The sequence below is a fragment of the Chanodichthys erythropterus genome, chromosome 18, assembly GCF_024489055.1.
Source record: "Chanodichthys erythropterus isolate Z2021 chromosome 18, ASM2448905v1, whole genome shotgun sequence".
Lineage (NCBI taxonomy): Eukaryota > Metazoa > Chordata > Actinopteri > Cypriniformes > Xenocyprididae > Chanodichthys > Chanodichthys erythropterus.
The window spans coordinates 21,337,914-21,353,812 of record NC_090238.1 but is presented as its reverse complement, the minus strand read 5'-3'; the positions used below and the strand labels follow the sequence as shown (position 1 = coordinate 21,353,812).

Below are 15,899 nucleotides of genomic sequence, written 5' to 3'. Positions count from 1 at the left end.
ATCTGCCATTTTTCGCTGTTGTTCTTGCTTGCTTACTTAGTCTGTTGATTCACCTGTGCAGATCCAGACGTTACTGGCTGCCCTTGTCTAATGCCTTTTATAATGTTGGAAATGTGGGCTGGCATATGCAAATATTGAGGCGTACACCCCGACTGTTACGTAACAGTCGGAGTTATGTTGAGATTCGCCTGTTCTTCTGAGGTCTTTTAAACAAATGAGATTTATATAAGAAGGAGGAAACAATGGAGTTTGAGACTCACTGTATGTCATTTCCATGTACTGAACTCTTGTTATTCAACTATGCCAAGATAAATTCAATTTTTCATTCGAGGGCACCTTTAAGGGTTCAGTTTCCCATAAATACAATAAATAGACTAGATAGTTTTTCCACATAACCTTACCTGATTCCCTCAACATCCTCTATAGTCTCCGGCAGACACCTGCCTCGTGTCTCTGGTAGATGATAAGCCACGAAAGCAGCAGAGAGTGCAAGTGAAGACAAGATGACTTGAGAGAAATAGCTCCATATATCATCCGACAGCAAGATCAGAGGAGCCACAGACACACCCAGACGTGCCAAGAAGGAGTTATAACCCATGCCATTTTGCCTACAGGCAGCACAACATTCCAGTAAATACATAAATAATTAGTTGATGATGCTGGATAGAGTTTTACTGGAGTACAACTGAACATGAAGTTAGTTTCCCTACCTTAAAACAGTGGGGTAAAGCTCAGAGCTGTACAAAATAACTGTACCAAAAGATGTGGCGGAGCAGCCTTTTCCCAGCACGGCAATCACTGTACGAACCACTGTCTTATCTGAATGGCAAGAGAAATCATTGTTGCACTGGATCTTTTCATCAACCTATATTGTCATTCCATTCTTTGTCAAAAAGTCTCACCTTTGGGTATGAATATGTTAATCATGAGGCTGATTCCAACCAGTAGCAAGGATCCAGCTTGAGTTATGCGTCTTCCAAACTTATCCAACAGATAAAAGATGCTTGATTTAGCAGGAATTTCAATGGCTCCATACACAAACTGAGTAAGGTACATATTTAGTCCAAAGCTTGAAATGTTGAAACTAATTCCATAGGCAACAGTGGCGACAGAGAACCTGGCAGTGGAAAACAGCAGAAGCAAAATGAGATTAATCTGAATGTTACCGATGGCACTGTGGTGTGTGTTTGTCATTGTGATTTGACACACCAAGTGATTCCTGTGAGTACAGCCAGTCTCCTCATCATAGGAGTCTTGACCAGATCCAGGTATGAATACTTCCTGTTTCCTCTGTCAGTAACTATGATTTTACCCAACTCCTAGACAGAGAGAGAAAATATGTTCAGATTCTATATTAGCAAACTATGCCTAAGAAAAAAAATTAAAACAAACATATACCCTGACCCTATTAACAACATTGTAAAAAAAATGTATTTTTTATTTTGACCTCGTAATTTTTAATAACATTTTCATAGCTTGATCCTCTGGAGGAACGACAGACTTCTCTCTGATAATGTATGCCAGACTTCTCCAATTATTTTGTCCGATTAAACCTGCCCCCTTCTTATTGACTGCAATCTTGCATTCAGATCTGCCTCCATATAATCAACAAAATGCCCCACATTTTTATACTTTTTCAATAATCCATTTCACAAACAAAAAAAAAAGATCTGTTGCTTTTTCTGTTATATTATGTCTTTAATGTTTTTACACTTAGAAATACATCCCATTTTAAAAGTAAAATATATTACAAAGTAATTGGAGAAATATTAATAAATATCCTGACGCATCCAAAAATTATAATGGCAGTGAGCAGGATTAACGAGTATGAGCTGAAAAATTGCTTCCATCCACATCCAACCATCATAAACATGTACTCCACATGGCTCCAGGGGGTTAATAAAGGCCTTCTGAAGCGAAGCTATGCATTTGTGTAGAAAAATATCCATATTTAACAAGCTATAAAGTAAAATATCTAGCTTCCGCCAGAAGCGCCTTCTATTTTCTACTTACGAAGAAAGTATAAAACTCTAGCAATTCAAAACGCTTATGTTACATCCTACGCCTTCCCTATTCAACTTACAGAAAATGCTTAACTGACACGATGCCAGTTTCGTTTTTTTTTTTTTCGGAATTTGAATATGGAAGGTGGTCTGGCGGAAGCTAGATATTTTACTTCATAACTTGTTAAATATGGATTTTTTTTTTTTTTTTTTACACAAATGCATCGCTTCGCTTCAGAAGACCTTTATTAACCCTCTGGACCCGTGTGAAGTACATTTATGATGGATGGATGTGGATGGAGACTTTTTCTTCAGCTCATACTTGTTGATCCTCGCTCACTGCCATTATAAAGTTTGGATGCTTCAGGGTATTTATTAATATATCTCCGATTATGTTCATCAGAAAGAATAAAGTCATATACACCTATGGCTTGAGGATGAGTAAAGCTTGGGGTAATTTTCATTTGAAAGTGAACTAATCCATTAACTCAATTTGTAGCAATCACATCATTTTCTACATAGGCAGCTGATTTATTTGCTGTGGCACCAGCAGCCAAACATTCAAATACTGGCATTGTTTTGCTGTCAGCAGTCTGCAGCGTGCTTTCAGAAACCCTTCACCTTCCCCGGCTCCACCTGTATAGATCTGCAGAACTGCAGTTTACACTGACTTTACGAATGAGGGAGAAAGTTTTGCTCTACTGTTCCATTGCTTGCAAAAAAATATGTTGCTGATATTTTTTCACTGACATTTATTTTATATTTCTTTCTGGATTCTCTCACCTCAGGTTTTATCATAGCAGTGCCTTCTTTTTTACGGTTCATGACAGCACATTTATGAAGATAACTATAAGCTTTATCCGCCTTCCCATTAGCAATCAGCCACCGAGCCGACTCTGGAATCCACCTATAACATTATTCAAAGTAATGATTATTTCATTTTGAGAATGTACTGTACTAGTTCTGATCTCTTAGAAAAGGCATATTTCATGTACCAGACTACCAATCTACTTAGTATTGTTTTTTTATACTCACCACCAAGTGATTATGGCAATAATGGTGGGCAATGAGATGGAAACTGTCAGCCATCTCCAGTCTCGAATTAAGTATGCTATCAGAGAAAAGCTCATGGTGGCAAATGTCCAAGACAGGCTGTCAATCACCCCTACCAGCTTTCTGTGCTCAATGCTCACCCACTCCACATCTGATATAGAAAAAAACAAATACAAACACTCATAACTTACAGTCACACATCTTCATTTTAGAAATTTAGAACCACAATAACTAGAAAAACAAAACCATTTTAAAAAAGAAAGGGGTCCTCACTCAGTACAGTGGAGATGATGACACTGCCAGTAATGGTGAATCCAGTGAAGAATCTCAGTACTGCAAACATGATGAAGGAAGACGAAAAAGCACTACACAATCCAAAACCCATTCCCAATATGTGCGACAACAGCAACATTGGCTTACGCCCATACCTGTGTAGAATAATTTTAAGATGGTAAAAACACATATTAATGATTTTTTTTTTAACGCTTATTGAACCAGTTTAGTTGGACCAACATTGCACTCAGGCTCCCGAAAGCAGCTGCTCCAAACATGACTCCAATGAAGAAGATGGTGGTTGTCAATCTGCTCAGTGCTCTGTTGTCACACACTAAATCCCACTGAACACACAAAAGAGAGAGAAAGGCCACAGCTAGAATAAGGTACAATAAATCAGCAATACATAAAAAGCAAGAGTTTCACCTGTGTGGCGAGAGTGCTGATGAATGTGCTGTTGTCATACTCCCATCCATTCTGACACTGGACTACAGCAACTTCTGAGGGGCTGGAGGAGTTCATAAGCAGGTGGAACTGAGGATGGGAGAACATGTGACAGGAAGCCGGAGTCCCGTCTTCCTGTGCAGGAACACTGACAGTCAGTCTCTCTTCTCGACTCAGATTCCCAAGGATCCCGTCAGCATCCAGAGAGCTGATGTCACAGTGGTGAGATGGGATGACAGCAATAAAGTTGCCTAACAGGAAATGACAGGCGAGACTGAATCGTCCAAAGAAATTGATCATCAGGACCATCTTCTGGAATCTTCCAAATCCATTAATTTCTGAGAGAAGATCTTCAAACTTCATCTTTGCGCTCTGTTGTGCTTCACCTGGTTGTGAACCTGTCTCACCTGGCCATTTGGTTCATATATCACAGTCAGAACACTCAAGGGAAGAAAATGGTTAACAGGGGGATGTCTAAAGCACTGTGGAACATTTGTAAAAATTAAACCCTTTGGTTGAAACTTTATTGTCATTTTACAAAAGAAGTTAATTCTTGCTTTGTCATTCTGAGCTTATGCTAACTTTGCCCTCAGACACAGATTAACTGCTTCTTTCACATTCTTAGGCAGTCATAGTCTGTTCACTAAACTGGCATTGCTTATCTAACATGAATTTTGTCATGAATTTTATTCAGCAAGAATGCACTAAATTGATCAAAAGAAACTTATGCTACAAGGCATTTATGTTGGATTTCTATTCCAAATAAATGCTATTTTTTTCCACCAAATCTTAATATAATAACAGTGCAAGTGTTTTCAACAATGATAAGTAATGCTTCTTGAGAAGCAAATTAGCATTTCAGAACATTCACTCAAAATATATATATATTTTTAAAATGATTTATGCAATTAATAGTAAAATTCCATCAAACTGAATTAAATAATCCTTAAACAATTTAACCTAATAATTGATTAAGGATTGTTCAATTATTCAATTAAATTCCATAAAGATTATTCAATTCAATTTGATGGAATTTTACTATTATTTTAATTGCGTAAATCATTAAAACATTACATTTATCTCTCTTTTTTTTTTTTTTTTGAGCGTTCTCTAAAGGATTGTGTGGCACTGAAGACTGGAGTAAGGAATAAATTATATTTTAAAAATATATTAAAATACAAAAAAATATATTTTAAATTGTAATATTAATACTAATATTTACTAAACTTTTGTTTTCACTGTATTTTTTTTATCCAATAAATACAGCTTATGCATAAGAGACTTAAAACCAACCTTAAATGTTTGAACAGCACTGTATATAAACTCGGCAAAAAAAAAGAGAGAGAAACGTCCTCCCGCTAGAAATTTTACATTCCCAGAACATTCTCAGAACGCCCCTGGTGTTAAGGATGTTGCCTAGTAAAGTTCCCAGTACGTTCACAGACGGTCATGATGTGGAGTTCTTTTAAGGTGTGGGGGACGTTTGGCGGACCTTCACAGAACATTCAGGATGTTCTCTGAACATTTAGGGAACCGTACTTTATTTGGAAATGTTTTCAGAATGTCCCTGCTGCCCTTGTCAAAAAAATTTAATTGAAAATTAGAGCTAAATTGATTAACAAAAGTGGCTGTTCAAGCAAAAACTAATTTTGTTTACATTTTGTATGCCTTACAAAAAACAAAAAAGCTCTTTACAGGTAATTCTTGGGGTAATATTATGAAACCTTTTCTTTAAAACGCAGATCTCTTGCAATAAATCATTAACTGACAAGAGCACATGCATGAGCTAATGTCTGCTGTATCATAATTGTCTTTAAATAAAGCAACATGCAGCAGAATATAAGTGTTTCTGGATCACCACTGACTGAAGCACAGGCGCTACTCTCCAGCACAATGGTGACCTCACAAATCTCAGATAATAACAGAAACAAAACATTAAACACTAACAGATTTCTAGATCTCTGCATCTTCACTTATTACAAACCACTCTGACTTTATTTCTTTCATTCAAATCTTGATGCTTTATCTTGATGCTTTATCAAGATGTATAAATGTCACCGTTATGGAGGTAAGCACTTGCTTTAGTTAGGCTCCTGACCCTTGACATTCTGACTTTTGTCTCTCTTGTCCAATTGTTACTGTGTGATTCTAAAGTACATTTGTTACAAAAAAAAAAAAATTTGATTAATGGAAAACATTCATAATGTACATAAAACATTCTCTTTTGGTATAGAAAGTGCTGCAGTTTAAGGTTTGTTATATGACTGTAGGGGGACGTTCCAATTTGGTTAATTTTATAGTCACATAAATTTGCAACATTCTCTTTAAGGTTTGGGGAACGTTCAGAACATTCTGGAAATATTTAGGGGACTATTACTATAGGATGTTCTGATAACTTCCCAAATGTCCTCTTCATAACGTTCTTGTGTGACCATAAAATAACCAAAATAGAATGTCCCCCTAAACTCATATCGGGAACGTTATTAAATGACCAACAGAGGACCGTGTGGGAATGTTCTGTTAATGTCCCAAATGTCCTCTTTGTAATGTTCTTTTTTGACCATAAAATAACCAAAATGAAATGTCCGGAACGTCCGGACTGGACGTTCCGGAACGTCCCGAATGTTCTGTAAAGGTTCGGAATTTTCATCACAGTTAGAGAACTTTTAGGGAACGTTGCGCCAGGTCCTGAGAACGTCGCCTTCTACGTGGGCTTCCACTTTCAGCAAATTTCTAATTATGTGTAAAAAGGTGTTTCTTTTTTTTCTTTTTTCTTTTTTTTGCTGAGTTTATATACAGGAAAAGGTTTTGTAGATTGTCACACGAGTAAGTTCTTAAAAATAAAGACCAAGACAATTCAATGATGAATTTGATTTTTATTAGATTAATCTTCTCTGCAAGTTAGATTCATTTTGTCTCCTTGAAGGGCTCCTTTCCAACCTGATACTCAAGTTGTGAACACACTGATCTTTTCCTGAGTAAAAACACAGTGATTTAAGTTAACTAAACAAAAATATGTATTTTATATTTTTGTATTTAGTTTCTTTAAGGTATTTGATGATCACACTCATTTTATTATCTTATGTGATTAATTGTTTAATAAAAACTAAACCATAAAACATACTATTAGTAGTAGTAAATGATTCATCACCTAGTTTTCTCGATATCCTCAATAGTCTCAGGAAGCCGCACATTGTGGGTCTCAGGGAGGAGCAGAACAAGGAGGCCTGCAATGACGGCTACAGAGCAAAACAGGACCTGTGGCAGAGGGAGCCAGACCTCATCCAAGAGGCTCACAAGAGGTGCTAAAGAGACACCAACACGACCAACAAATGAACTATAGCCTAATCCATTCTGCCTATGGTCAGAAGAGATAGAATGTTAATACCCCAAATTTGAGTTAATATTGTGTTTTATTATGCACAAACAATAAGAGGATTTGCAAATGATAACAACTGACCGTAACACAGTCGGGTACAGCTCAGTGGTATAGAGGAAAACACATGTGAAGGAGGCCTCTGAGAATCCTTTACCCAGCACAGCAATGACTGTACGAGGCAGCCACAAATCTGAAGACAAACACAGAGACAGCTGGAGAATTTAACTCCTTTAAAGGTGAAGTTCAGTGTGAAATGTCTGTGCCATAAATGATGACTGAAATGTGTGACTAAATATTAAATATATAAATGTAAATATTAAAAATATAAATGATTAAATATATAGCTACTTGGTATAAACTGGAGAAAAATGCTTTTTGTGTAATCACAACATTTATCAGCAGGGGCCATAATAACCAGGCAAAAGCTTGTTAGTGCACTCAAATCAACAGAGCAATGTTTTGATTGTGTTGTACATTGTGAGGGAATCAGCCCATAAATGGTTTACTTTTACACAGTTGCCTGTGCATACTAAACTGGGATTTTAACACTAAAAAAAATACACACTTCAATGTTAACATTCAATGTTATCAAAATAACTTCCCCTCCCTCTTGCAGCAACATATCTTCTCTGTTATCGGCTATCACAACTTCCATTTCATGCTAAACACATGACTGTGATGTCACAACGGATGACTTTTACATACTGTAACTACATTCAGTCTTTTATTACTGTGACATTCCATTGAATTTTTGTTCATTCATTTAAAAATGGACTGAAAAGTCAGGCACATGATTGTGACGTCATAATGAATGACTGACATGTAAATACAAAACATTCATACATGAAATTCACTGAAATGCCAGACAAGAACATGATAAATGGTTGATCTGTAATTGAATAAACTAAATAAAACAAACATTGACAGTCCACATGATTGTGGCATCCCAATAAATGATTGTTCTCTATCCTTTACCTCTGGGAATGAGGACAGTGATGCCAGTGCAGACTCCTGCTGTAATCAGTGTGCCCATCTGACTGTACCTGCGGCCTAGTTTATCAAGACACACATATGCCACCAGTTTTGATGGCATCTCTATGGCACCATAAATAAACTGAGTGAGATACAGGTTCAGCCCAAAGCCACTGATGTTCAAACTGATGCCGTAGTAAGTGAATGCCACTCCAAACCTGCAAAAACAATTTATCTCAATATCTTCTCTTAGTAAACCAGGTGTTCAGAATTGAATTTGAAGAGTAAATCAAAATGTTCTGCCATCATAAAGTCTATAATCTAGACAAAACATTCCCACCAAGTGATTCCTGTAAGCAGAGCCAGTTTCCTCATATTAGAAGACCTCACAAGATCCAGATACGAGTACTTCTTGTCACCTCTGTCCTCAGCAATTATAACATTAGCAAGGGTCTGAAAAGTCATGTTCTCAAAAGCGTTAGGAAAATGCTGAAAACTTGATCTCTTTGTCATTGTCAAATATTATAATGTTACCTCTGGTTTGATATCTCTGAGGTTGTGCTGTCTGTTATTGGCTGAGGCACATTTGCTCAGATAATGATGGGCCTCTTCCAGTCGTCCACTGGCTATGAGCCATCGTGCTGACTCTGGCATCCACCTAGCAGACAAGAAATATGTGATTTGGGAAAACTGGACATAAGAATCAATCATAGTCATATCTTACCTCCATGTGATTACTGCCAGTCCGAGGGGAGCTGTTACCGTGATGATCAGAGGCCTCCAGTCATTGACGAGATAAGCAATGCCAGGCAATATCATAGTGCTGATAGACCAGTCCAGACTGATCAAAACTCCAGCAATCGTTCTGTGTGCAATATCAGCCCATTCTACGCCTGGTGGACAATAATAATAAAGTTTTATTATTTAAAGGTACAATTTGTGATATTTTTTTCCGCTAGAGGTCGCTAGAAGCCTATTCAAAACAAAGGCGTAGTTTGATGACGCCAAGTTTTAGAGCGGAAACGGTGCAAAAGAATAGGGATTGGAGTCTGGAAGAACTCATGTTCGTGGATGCGATTAATAACTTTACTGTAGTATGAAGCAGAGCAGGACCGAGTGTTGCGGGAGCTGAACGAGGAGCTGGAGCGATTGATCAACACATGCCTCACGAGCAGCGGGACTTTTATTATGACACAGTCGCCGGCGCCGCTTCCGCTTTTCCGGTCATGAGTTTACGGGAGCTGTCCTTGTCGACAGAACCAGCGGCAGATGGTAAACAGTAATTATGTTCCATAAATAAGTAACACAATCCACAATAAACATGCAAGAAGTAAATAAGGAACTGCTTGAAGCAAGCTAGTGGTTTGCTGGACGCTAGAAACTACTTCCGCATTTGTCCACGGCTATGTTGTCATGTGGTTTCTACGTCAGTAAAGGCGGTAACAAAGGCGGTAACTGACGTCACTGACAGGCGACTGCACTGCCCCGTGTCACTGTTTAGAATGGGAATTTTCTCATGATTTACAAGTAGTTGAAAACATTAAAGATATTGTTAGTAATCAGCTGGACAAAATATATAACACTAGCCTGGTGGTTTTTGGATATTTTACTGCAAAAATCGTACATATTGTACCTTTAAAATAGACGGTAAGTCTATGCATTAGTGATGAAGACCTTTAAGTGACTTTCTGTTATATCTTTACACCGGTAAAGTGCCTTTCTTTATGAGTGAGCCATTCAATCCATTCATTCAAAACACTGATTCATACAGGAACAAAACAAGTTGTTGAATCATTCATTCAACCGATCTGTTCAAAAACACTACTTCATTCAGATACTAAACAAGTGTCAAGCTGCGTCTGAAATCTCATACTGTCTAGTTGGTACTACATTTCATTTCAAACATACTTTTGAAACTTACTTTAACTCCTCTGTGGCTTCAAGAAATAGTAAAGCGGCAATCGAATGCACACTCCAGAATCTCAGCAGGAGTAGTAAGTCATCCACATGCTTTCGCCTACTGTTTTTCAAATTCGGATATACTACTTTCTTTTGCCACACTGTATTCACATACTATAAAATATGGAAGTAAGCATATTCGGACACAGGACTTTATGAGTGATTCATTGAAACATTCTTTTGTTCATTCATTCATTCGTTCATTCAATTGATTTGTTAAAGACTGCCGAGTCGCTGCACAATTGTGAAGTAATGGTAGTTGTGATTGTGAATAAATTTACAGAATTAAGCAAAATAATTATAAAATACATATTAATTAGTCGCCCATGTCCAGATATGTAAAGCACTCACACAGGACATAGGAGATTATGCTGATGCCTGTAAGGCCCATCCCAGTAAAGAACCTAGTTATAGCAAACATGATGAAGGACTGAGAGAATGCACTGGCCACCGCAAATGAAATGGATATCAGGTATGACATCAGCAGCATTCGTTTCCTACCGTATCTGGAATTAGATAAACAGAACCCATGAGATATACCACCCCTGACAGCAATATAGCGTCGGCCCAGATCTGGTCCGTGTGTAATCCACATGTACTGATGTGGGCCGGATCTGGGCCACACTATGTTGCTGTCTGGGACAAGTACAGTGTGGAGTAGCTAACTAACATAAAAAATGCACCAATTACGTTTTTCAGCAGCCTGACAGTAGTTCAGCTGCTTTTAAAGTAGTGTAGCTTTTCCAGATCAAGTTACTTTTTCTAATGAGCAGCGTTAAGTGACCAAACGCTTTTTTATTTGCTTTAATAAGGAAACAACCCCAGCCAACACAGCATGGTGGGGCCCAGACAGGTGTCACCTGGGCTGCCTAACTGGGGCCCAGACATTTTTGTCCACAGTTTCCATGGAGGCCCCACATGGGTTAGCCCGGATGAAATGAACACTGCTCAGTGTGCACACTACAGGCTGTTAAATGTAACACAGAAACATGTTGGAGTTAATGAGATAATTAGGTGATAACGAGCAGAATCACTGAAGGACAGAGGAACAACAAGAACTACAACTTCAGCCACAGCCTTCGATGAAATCAACTGAAGATAAAAGACATTACATTTCTCAAGATCTGATTAAACATCTCCACAAACAGCATTACCAGCTTCACTTATTACTAACCAGATTGACTTTATTTCTGATATACATATACAACAAGTTGTTATTGAGAATTACCAGAGGTTTAGATGTTGATGATTTGTTGAAAATAAGTTTGGTTTGATGTCACCGTGATCGAGGTCAGCGCTTACTTCAGTTAGGCAGTTTGACTTGAGTGCTTTAGTGTTAGTGTTTCTTTGACTGCTCTTGCTGTTTGTTATGGCAAGAAACACAAGCTAAAATGTGTTTAGCTGTTGTCAGCTGTTTGATGATAAGAATATATTTGTTGTCATGTTGTGGCTTTGATCACTGATCTAATGACTGAGCTTTATATGAAAAAAATGTTATTAATTTTGTGCTGGATCTTTTCCAGAAAAAAAAATTACAAAAATCAGACCAAAATAATAAAGCTGAAAAATACAATGTACATTAAATGCTTTAAAACACCTGCAAGATTTATTCACACACTGACATCAAGAATCAGCGTATGAATCTCAACAATGGTGACATGCTTCATGCTGCAATGGATTCTGGGTGCCACATACAAAACTCATCCATAGCTCCCAGAATGCATTGCGGCATGAAGCATGTCACTATTGTTGAGATTCATATGCTGATTCTTGATGTCTGTGTGTAAGTAAATCTTGCAGGAGGTTTGAAGTGTTTAATGAACAATGTTTTTCTCAAATTTTTTCATTAAAACATTTTTATTTTTGTAATTCTAGAAGAGGTCCAATGCAAAGTTAAACACATTTTGCTCAGAAAAAGCTCACTCATTAGATCAGTGAATTAAGCCACTAAGTGATGATTATATTTTGTCATCTAGCAGCTAACCACATTGTCTCTTGTTTTTCTTGCCATAACGAACAGCAAGAGTAGCCATAAAAACAGTAAAACGGGCAAGGGTCAAACTGCCTAACTCGATCACGGTGATATCAAACCAAACTTATTTTCAACAAATCATCAACATCTAAACCTCTGGTAATTCTCAATAACAACTTGTTGTATATGTATATCAGAAATAAAGTCAATCTGGTTAATAATAAGTGAAGCTGGTAATGCTGTTGGTGGAGATATTTAATCAGATCTTGAGAAATGTAATGTCTTTTATCTTCAGTTGATTTCATCGAAGGCTGTGGCTGAAGTTGTAGTTCTTGTTGTTCCTCTGTCCTTCAGTGATTCTGCTCGTTATCACCTAATTATCTCATTAACTCCAACATGTTTCTGTGTTACACTTAACAGCCTGTAGTGTGCACACTGGGCAGTGTTCATTTAATCTGGGCTAACCCATGTGGGGCCTCCATGGAAACCGTGGACAAAAATGTCTCCAAGTTAGGCAGCTCAGGTGACACCCATCTGGGCCCCACCATGCTGTGTTGGCTGGGACACTGTCACCTAAACGGATGATTCATTCCGTCAAGTATGTACATGTCGATTCATTTTGCTTTAGTGAATGAATAATCTAATCCTTAACATTTGAATTCCTTCAATTTATCTAGATTTTCATTTAACTCAATATGTTAAATAAAATATTTTTATTGCATAAATGTATTAATCAAGTTTCAACCTTAATTGAGATGACCATTTATTCAAAACCTGTCATTGTGTTTGTGCAAATTGTCTCTGATTAAACTTTTAGGGCATGTTTATTTATAAACATTTTAACTAACAATATGTGTTTATAAATATTCAACTAACTTAAATGTACATAGATACTTTTTGTTTGTAGTTTGTGGAGTAGCTTTTTCAAAACAGTACTTGAACTTATGATTATGTGGCATTTATTTCACCTCTTGAAGGCCCAGATCTAAATCTTGAGTCTCACCTGTCACTCAGCCAGCCAAAAATGGCTGCTCCAACCATCACACCAACAAAGAAGATGGTGGCTGTGGCTTTATTCAGACCTTTCTTGTCGCACACCAATTCAAACTGAAAGAGGGACATATATGGTATCAGGGAGATATACTTTTCCTATTGATCAGTGGTGTATTTCTGCTTAATGTCTATTTCAGTTGTACAATTCTTCTTTATTCAAAACTTGTTTTTGTCATGTTTTGACATGTCAAGCGGAAGTATGTAATTTTTGCACTACTATCAGCTGCCATTGGGCAGAGAAACAAAAAGTCCCTCCCCAAACTCATGCCATTGGTCGAGCCAACTTGGGGAAATCGACCCCAAAAATGGCTACAGTATATAATTTTCTCTGAATTTTAACACTAAAAATAATAATTAAAAAGCCACACAATTCAGCTTTAACATTTTTTAGACTGTGAATGACTGTGAAATTTAAATCTTAAAACTAAAGTATATAGTTATAAAATCATTTGAATATAAAGTGAATTACCTCAGTAGCCAAGGCTGATTTAAATGTGCTGTTGTCATACTCCCATCCATTCTGACACTCCACTACAGGAAGTTCTGTGCTGCTGGAGGAGTTCATAAGCAGGTGGAATTGAGGATGGGAGAACATGTGACAGGAAGCAGGAGTCCCGTCCTCCTGTGCAGGAATACTGACAGTCAGTCTCTCTTCTCGACTCAGATTCCCAAGGATCCCGTCAGCATCCAGAGAGCTGATGTCACAGTGATGAGACGGGATAGCAGCGATAAAGTTGTTTAACAGGAAGTGAAACGGCAGTGTGACTCTTGGAATCACCAAAAGGGCGATGATACTGATCTGGTATTTTCCAAACCCCCCAACCTCAGCCAACAGGTTCTCAAACTTCATCTTTGCTGACCAAATCTTCTGATGTGGCTCAGAAGAAACAATGAGGACGATATGGACTTGAGCTTGTCCAACAATAAGTCTATTTATTCACTGCTCTGATGTAGATCATTAACCTCTCACACAATGACATGAAAAATATTCATACATATTCCTTTTTAGTTCCATCTCTTTTTCTTAAACACAAATAAACACACATAGCACATAGACGTTAGTATGTTGACTTAAAGAAATTTCCATGAAAACAAATCCATGGCTATATAATTCACAAATAGGCATGGATACCACTCTGCACGGACAGATTGTACATTAGCATTTTCCTTTAGTAAATTAACATCTAACAAGAGTGTTTGAACTTGTGACCTTCCACTAGTCATTTGAAAGGACTTCTGCCTGCTTAATAAATGACAGCAGTGTTGAACAATACATAGACAGACTGGAGACAAAGGCAGATCTTTAAAAAATTATTATATTATATTAAATTATTACAGTTTAAATTTGAAATGAGATTTCTAGCTGAAATTTGCTGTCATTGTTTAAATGCTAAACAAACAAAAGAAAGAATACATTATCGTTCAAAAGTTTGGGTTTTGCAAGATTTTGTAATATTTTTGAAAAATGTCTCTTATGCATACCAAAACACTTATTTGATCAAATATACAGTAAAACAAGTAATACTTTGTGAATTATTATTTCAAATTAAAATAACTGTTTTTCATTTGAAAATAAATATAATTTATTTCTGTGATGCAAAGCTGAATTTTCAGCATCATTACTCCAATCTTCAGTGTCACATGATCCTTCAGAAATCATTCTAATATGCTGATTTGGTGCACAAGAAAACATCTATTATTATAATTAATTATAAGTGTTGAAAAATGTTAATATTTTTGCTGCTTAATAATGGATCCCATGAAAATGGAAAATTCAAAAGAATTCTTTTGTAGGCCTAACAATGTAAGAGTCTTTACTGTCACTTTTGATCAATTTAACACATGAACAAAAGTATGAATTTCTTTCAAATGATAATAATAATGATAAAAGAAAAAAAATAATAATGGTAGTGTACATTATACAGTTCTTGGCCATGATGTAGCACCAGTTAAATGTAAATGTGATCTCTTATGACAGCACTGCAAGCCACATATAAAATCTCTTTCTCTGTCACTACTGCCATCTAGAGGTTCTGTGACATAGTACCATTATTAGAACAGAACAGAAACTTGCATAAATTAAAGGTGGTAAAGAGGATGTTTTGTTTTATACATTTTTGCAATATTGCTTGAAACTGTCTTTACTAACTGATAAAAGACTATTTATTAGGTGCACTGAAAAGAATAATATTAATATACATCATCTGTGCACGAAGTAGTGCCTTAAAAACATCAGCCAATCGTTTACACGATCATCGCTGAACGATTGGCACTCTGGCTTGTCAATCACTGCCGTTACGTTCCTTGTGAGAGACGAGCGCGGCTGCGCGCTCCGGTAACTTTCCACACTCCACACGCGCCGCATGCAATGTTTTTGTCAGGAGACAGGAGTAACAACTGCAGATTATGAGTTACCTGTGGTGAGTCCGACATAATGAATCCACTAACACGACACAGCGAATGCCGGTGGTAAACACTCCTGTTCCAATACTCGTGCACAAGTTTTGGGAGGCGTTCCCTTGAAAGGAGGGGGGTTGTTCTTACGCATGCGCTCATTTCAAAAACTCAGTAACAGTCTTTGGTTTCTCAGTCGCACCTTTAATCAGGTCCAGCACAGCTTCATCAAAGCTTTTTAAATGCAGAAAGCTGTAGGTGTGAAACACGAGTCTCACTCCCTGCCAGGAACAATGAAATTAAATACAATCTAATTAAACAAATATAACTATAATACAGTAGGATGCGTGTTTGGCCAGTGAAATTGTTGCACAAATAGCCTGCCTGCTTGCTTTCA

At 37.2% G+C, this 15,899-nt stretch overlaps 2 protein-coding genes across 3 annotated transcripts; both read right to left on the bottom strand.

Annotated features, from left to right (window-relative positions):
• Window positions 1-397: 397 nt before the first annotated feature.
• Window positions 398-4,154, bottom strand: slc22a7b.2 (solute carrier family 22 member 7b, tandem duplicate 2). The gene is made up of 9 exons (XM_067366906.1): window positions 3,756-4,154; window positions 3,570-3,673; window positions 3,330-3,484; window positions 3,039-3,207; window positions 2,787-2,910; window positions 1,210-1,319; window positions 903-1,117; window positions 711-819; window positions 398-608 (listed from the first exon to the last, which is right to left on the bottom strand). Exons 1-9 carry the CDS (start codon window positions 4,134-4,136, stop codon window positions 398-400), a joined length of 1,578 nt encoding a protein of 525 aa, XP_067223007.1. The 5' UTR covers window positions 4,137-4,154.
• A 2,510-nt stretch (window positions 4,155-6,664) lies between these two features.
• On the bottom strand, window positions 6,665-13,991 carry LOC137006650 (solute carrier family 22 member 7-like). Of its 2 annotated transcripts, none has more exons than XM_067367585.1 (10): window positions 13,578-13,991; window positions 13,059-13,162; window positions 10,435-10,589; window positions 8,849-9,017; window positions 8,659-8,782; window positions 8,465-8,577; window positions 8,128-8,342; window positions 7,234-7,342; window positions 6,925-7,131; window positions 6,665-6,747 (listed from the first exon to the last, which is right to left on the bottom strand). In XM_067367585.1, the coding sequence occupies exons 1-10, from the start codon at window positions 13,956-13,958 to the stop codon at window positions 6,681-6,683; spliced, it is 1,644 nt and encodes a 547-aa protein (XP_067223686.1). In that variant the 5' UTR covers window positions 13,959-13,991; the 3' UTR covers window positions 6,665-6,680. The 2 variants fall into 2 exon arrangements, with proteins under 2 accessions (XP_067223686.1, XP_067223685.1); XM_067367584.1 differs by having other exon boundaries at window positions 6,674-6,741; window positions 13,578-13,958.
• Window positions 13,992-15,899: the final 1,908 nt, after the last annotated feature.

Bases quoted from the DNA above. Each gene is read 5' to 3' on its own strand.
- slc22a7b.2 (XM_067366906.1), bottom strand. From the start codon at position 4,136: ATGAAGTTTGAAGATCTTCTCTCAGAAATTAATGGATTTGGAAGATTC. The intron at 3,674-3,755 runs GTGAAACTCTTG...TTGTGTGTTCAG, and splicing joins TCAGCACTCTCGCCACACAG to TGGGATTTAGTGTGTGACAA. The intron at 609-710 runs GTAGGGAAACTA...TGCTGCCTGTAG, and splicing joins CTTTACCCCACTGTTTTAAG to GCAAAATGGCATGGGTTATA.
- LOC137006650 (XM_067367585.1), bottom strand. From the start codon at position 13,958: ATGAAGTTTGAGAACCTGTTGGCTGAGGTTGGGGGGTTTGGAAAATAC. The intron at 10,590-13,058 runs GTGAGACTCAAG...ATCTAATTCCAG, and splicing joins TTTGGCTGGCTGAGTGACAG to ATACGGTAGGAAACGAATGC. The intron at 7,343-8,127 runs GTAAAGGATAGA...GTTTGTCTTCAG, and splicing joins CACTGTCCTCATTCCCAGAG to ATTTGTGGCTGCCTCGTACA.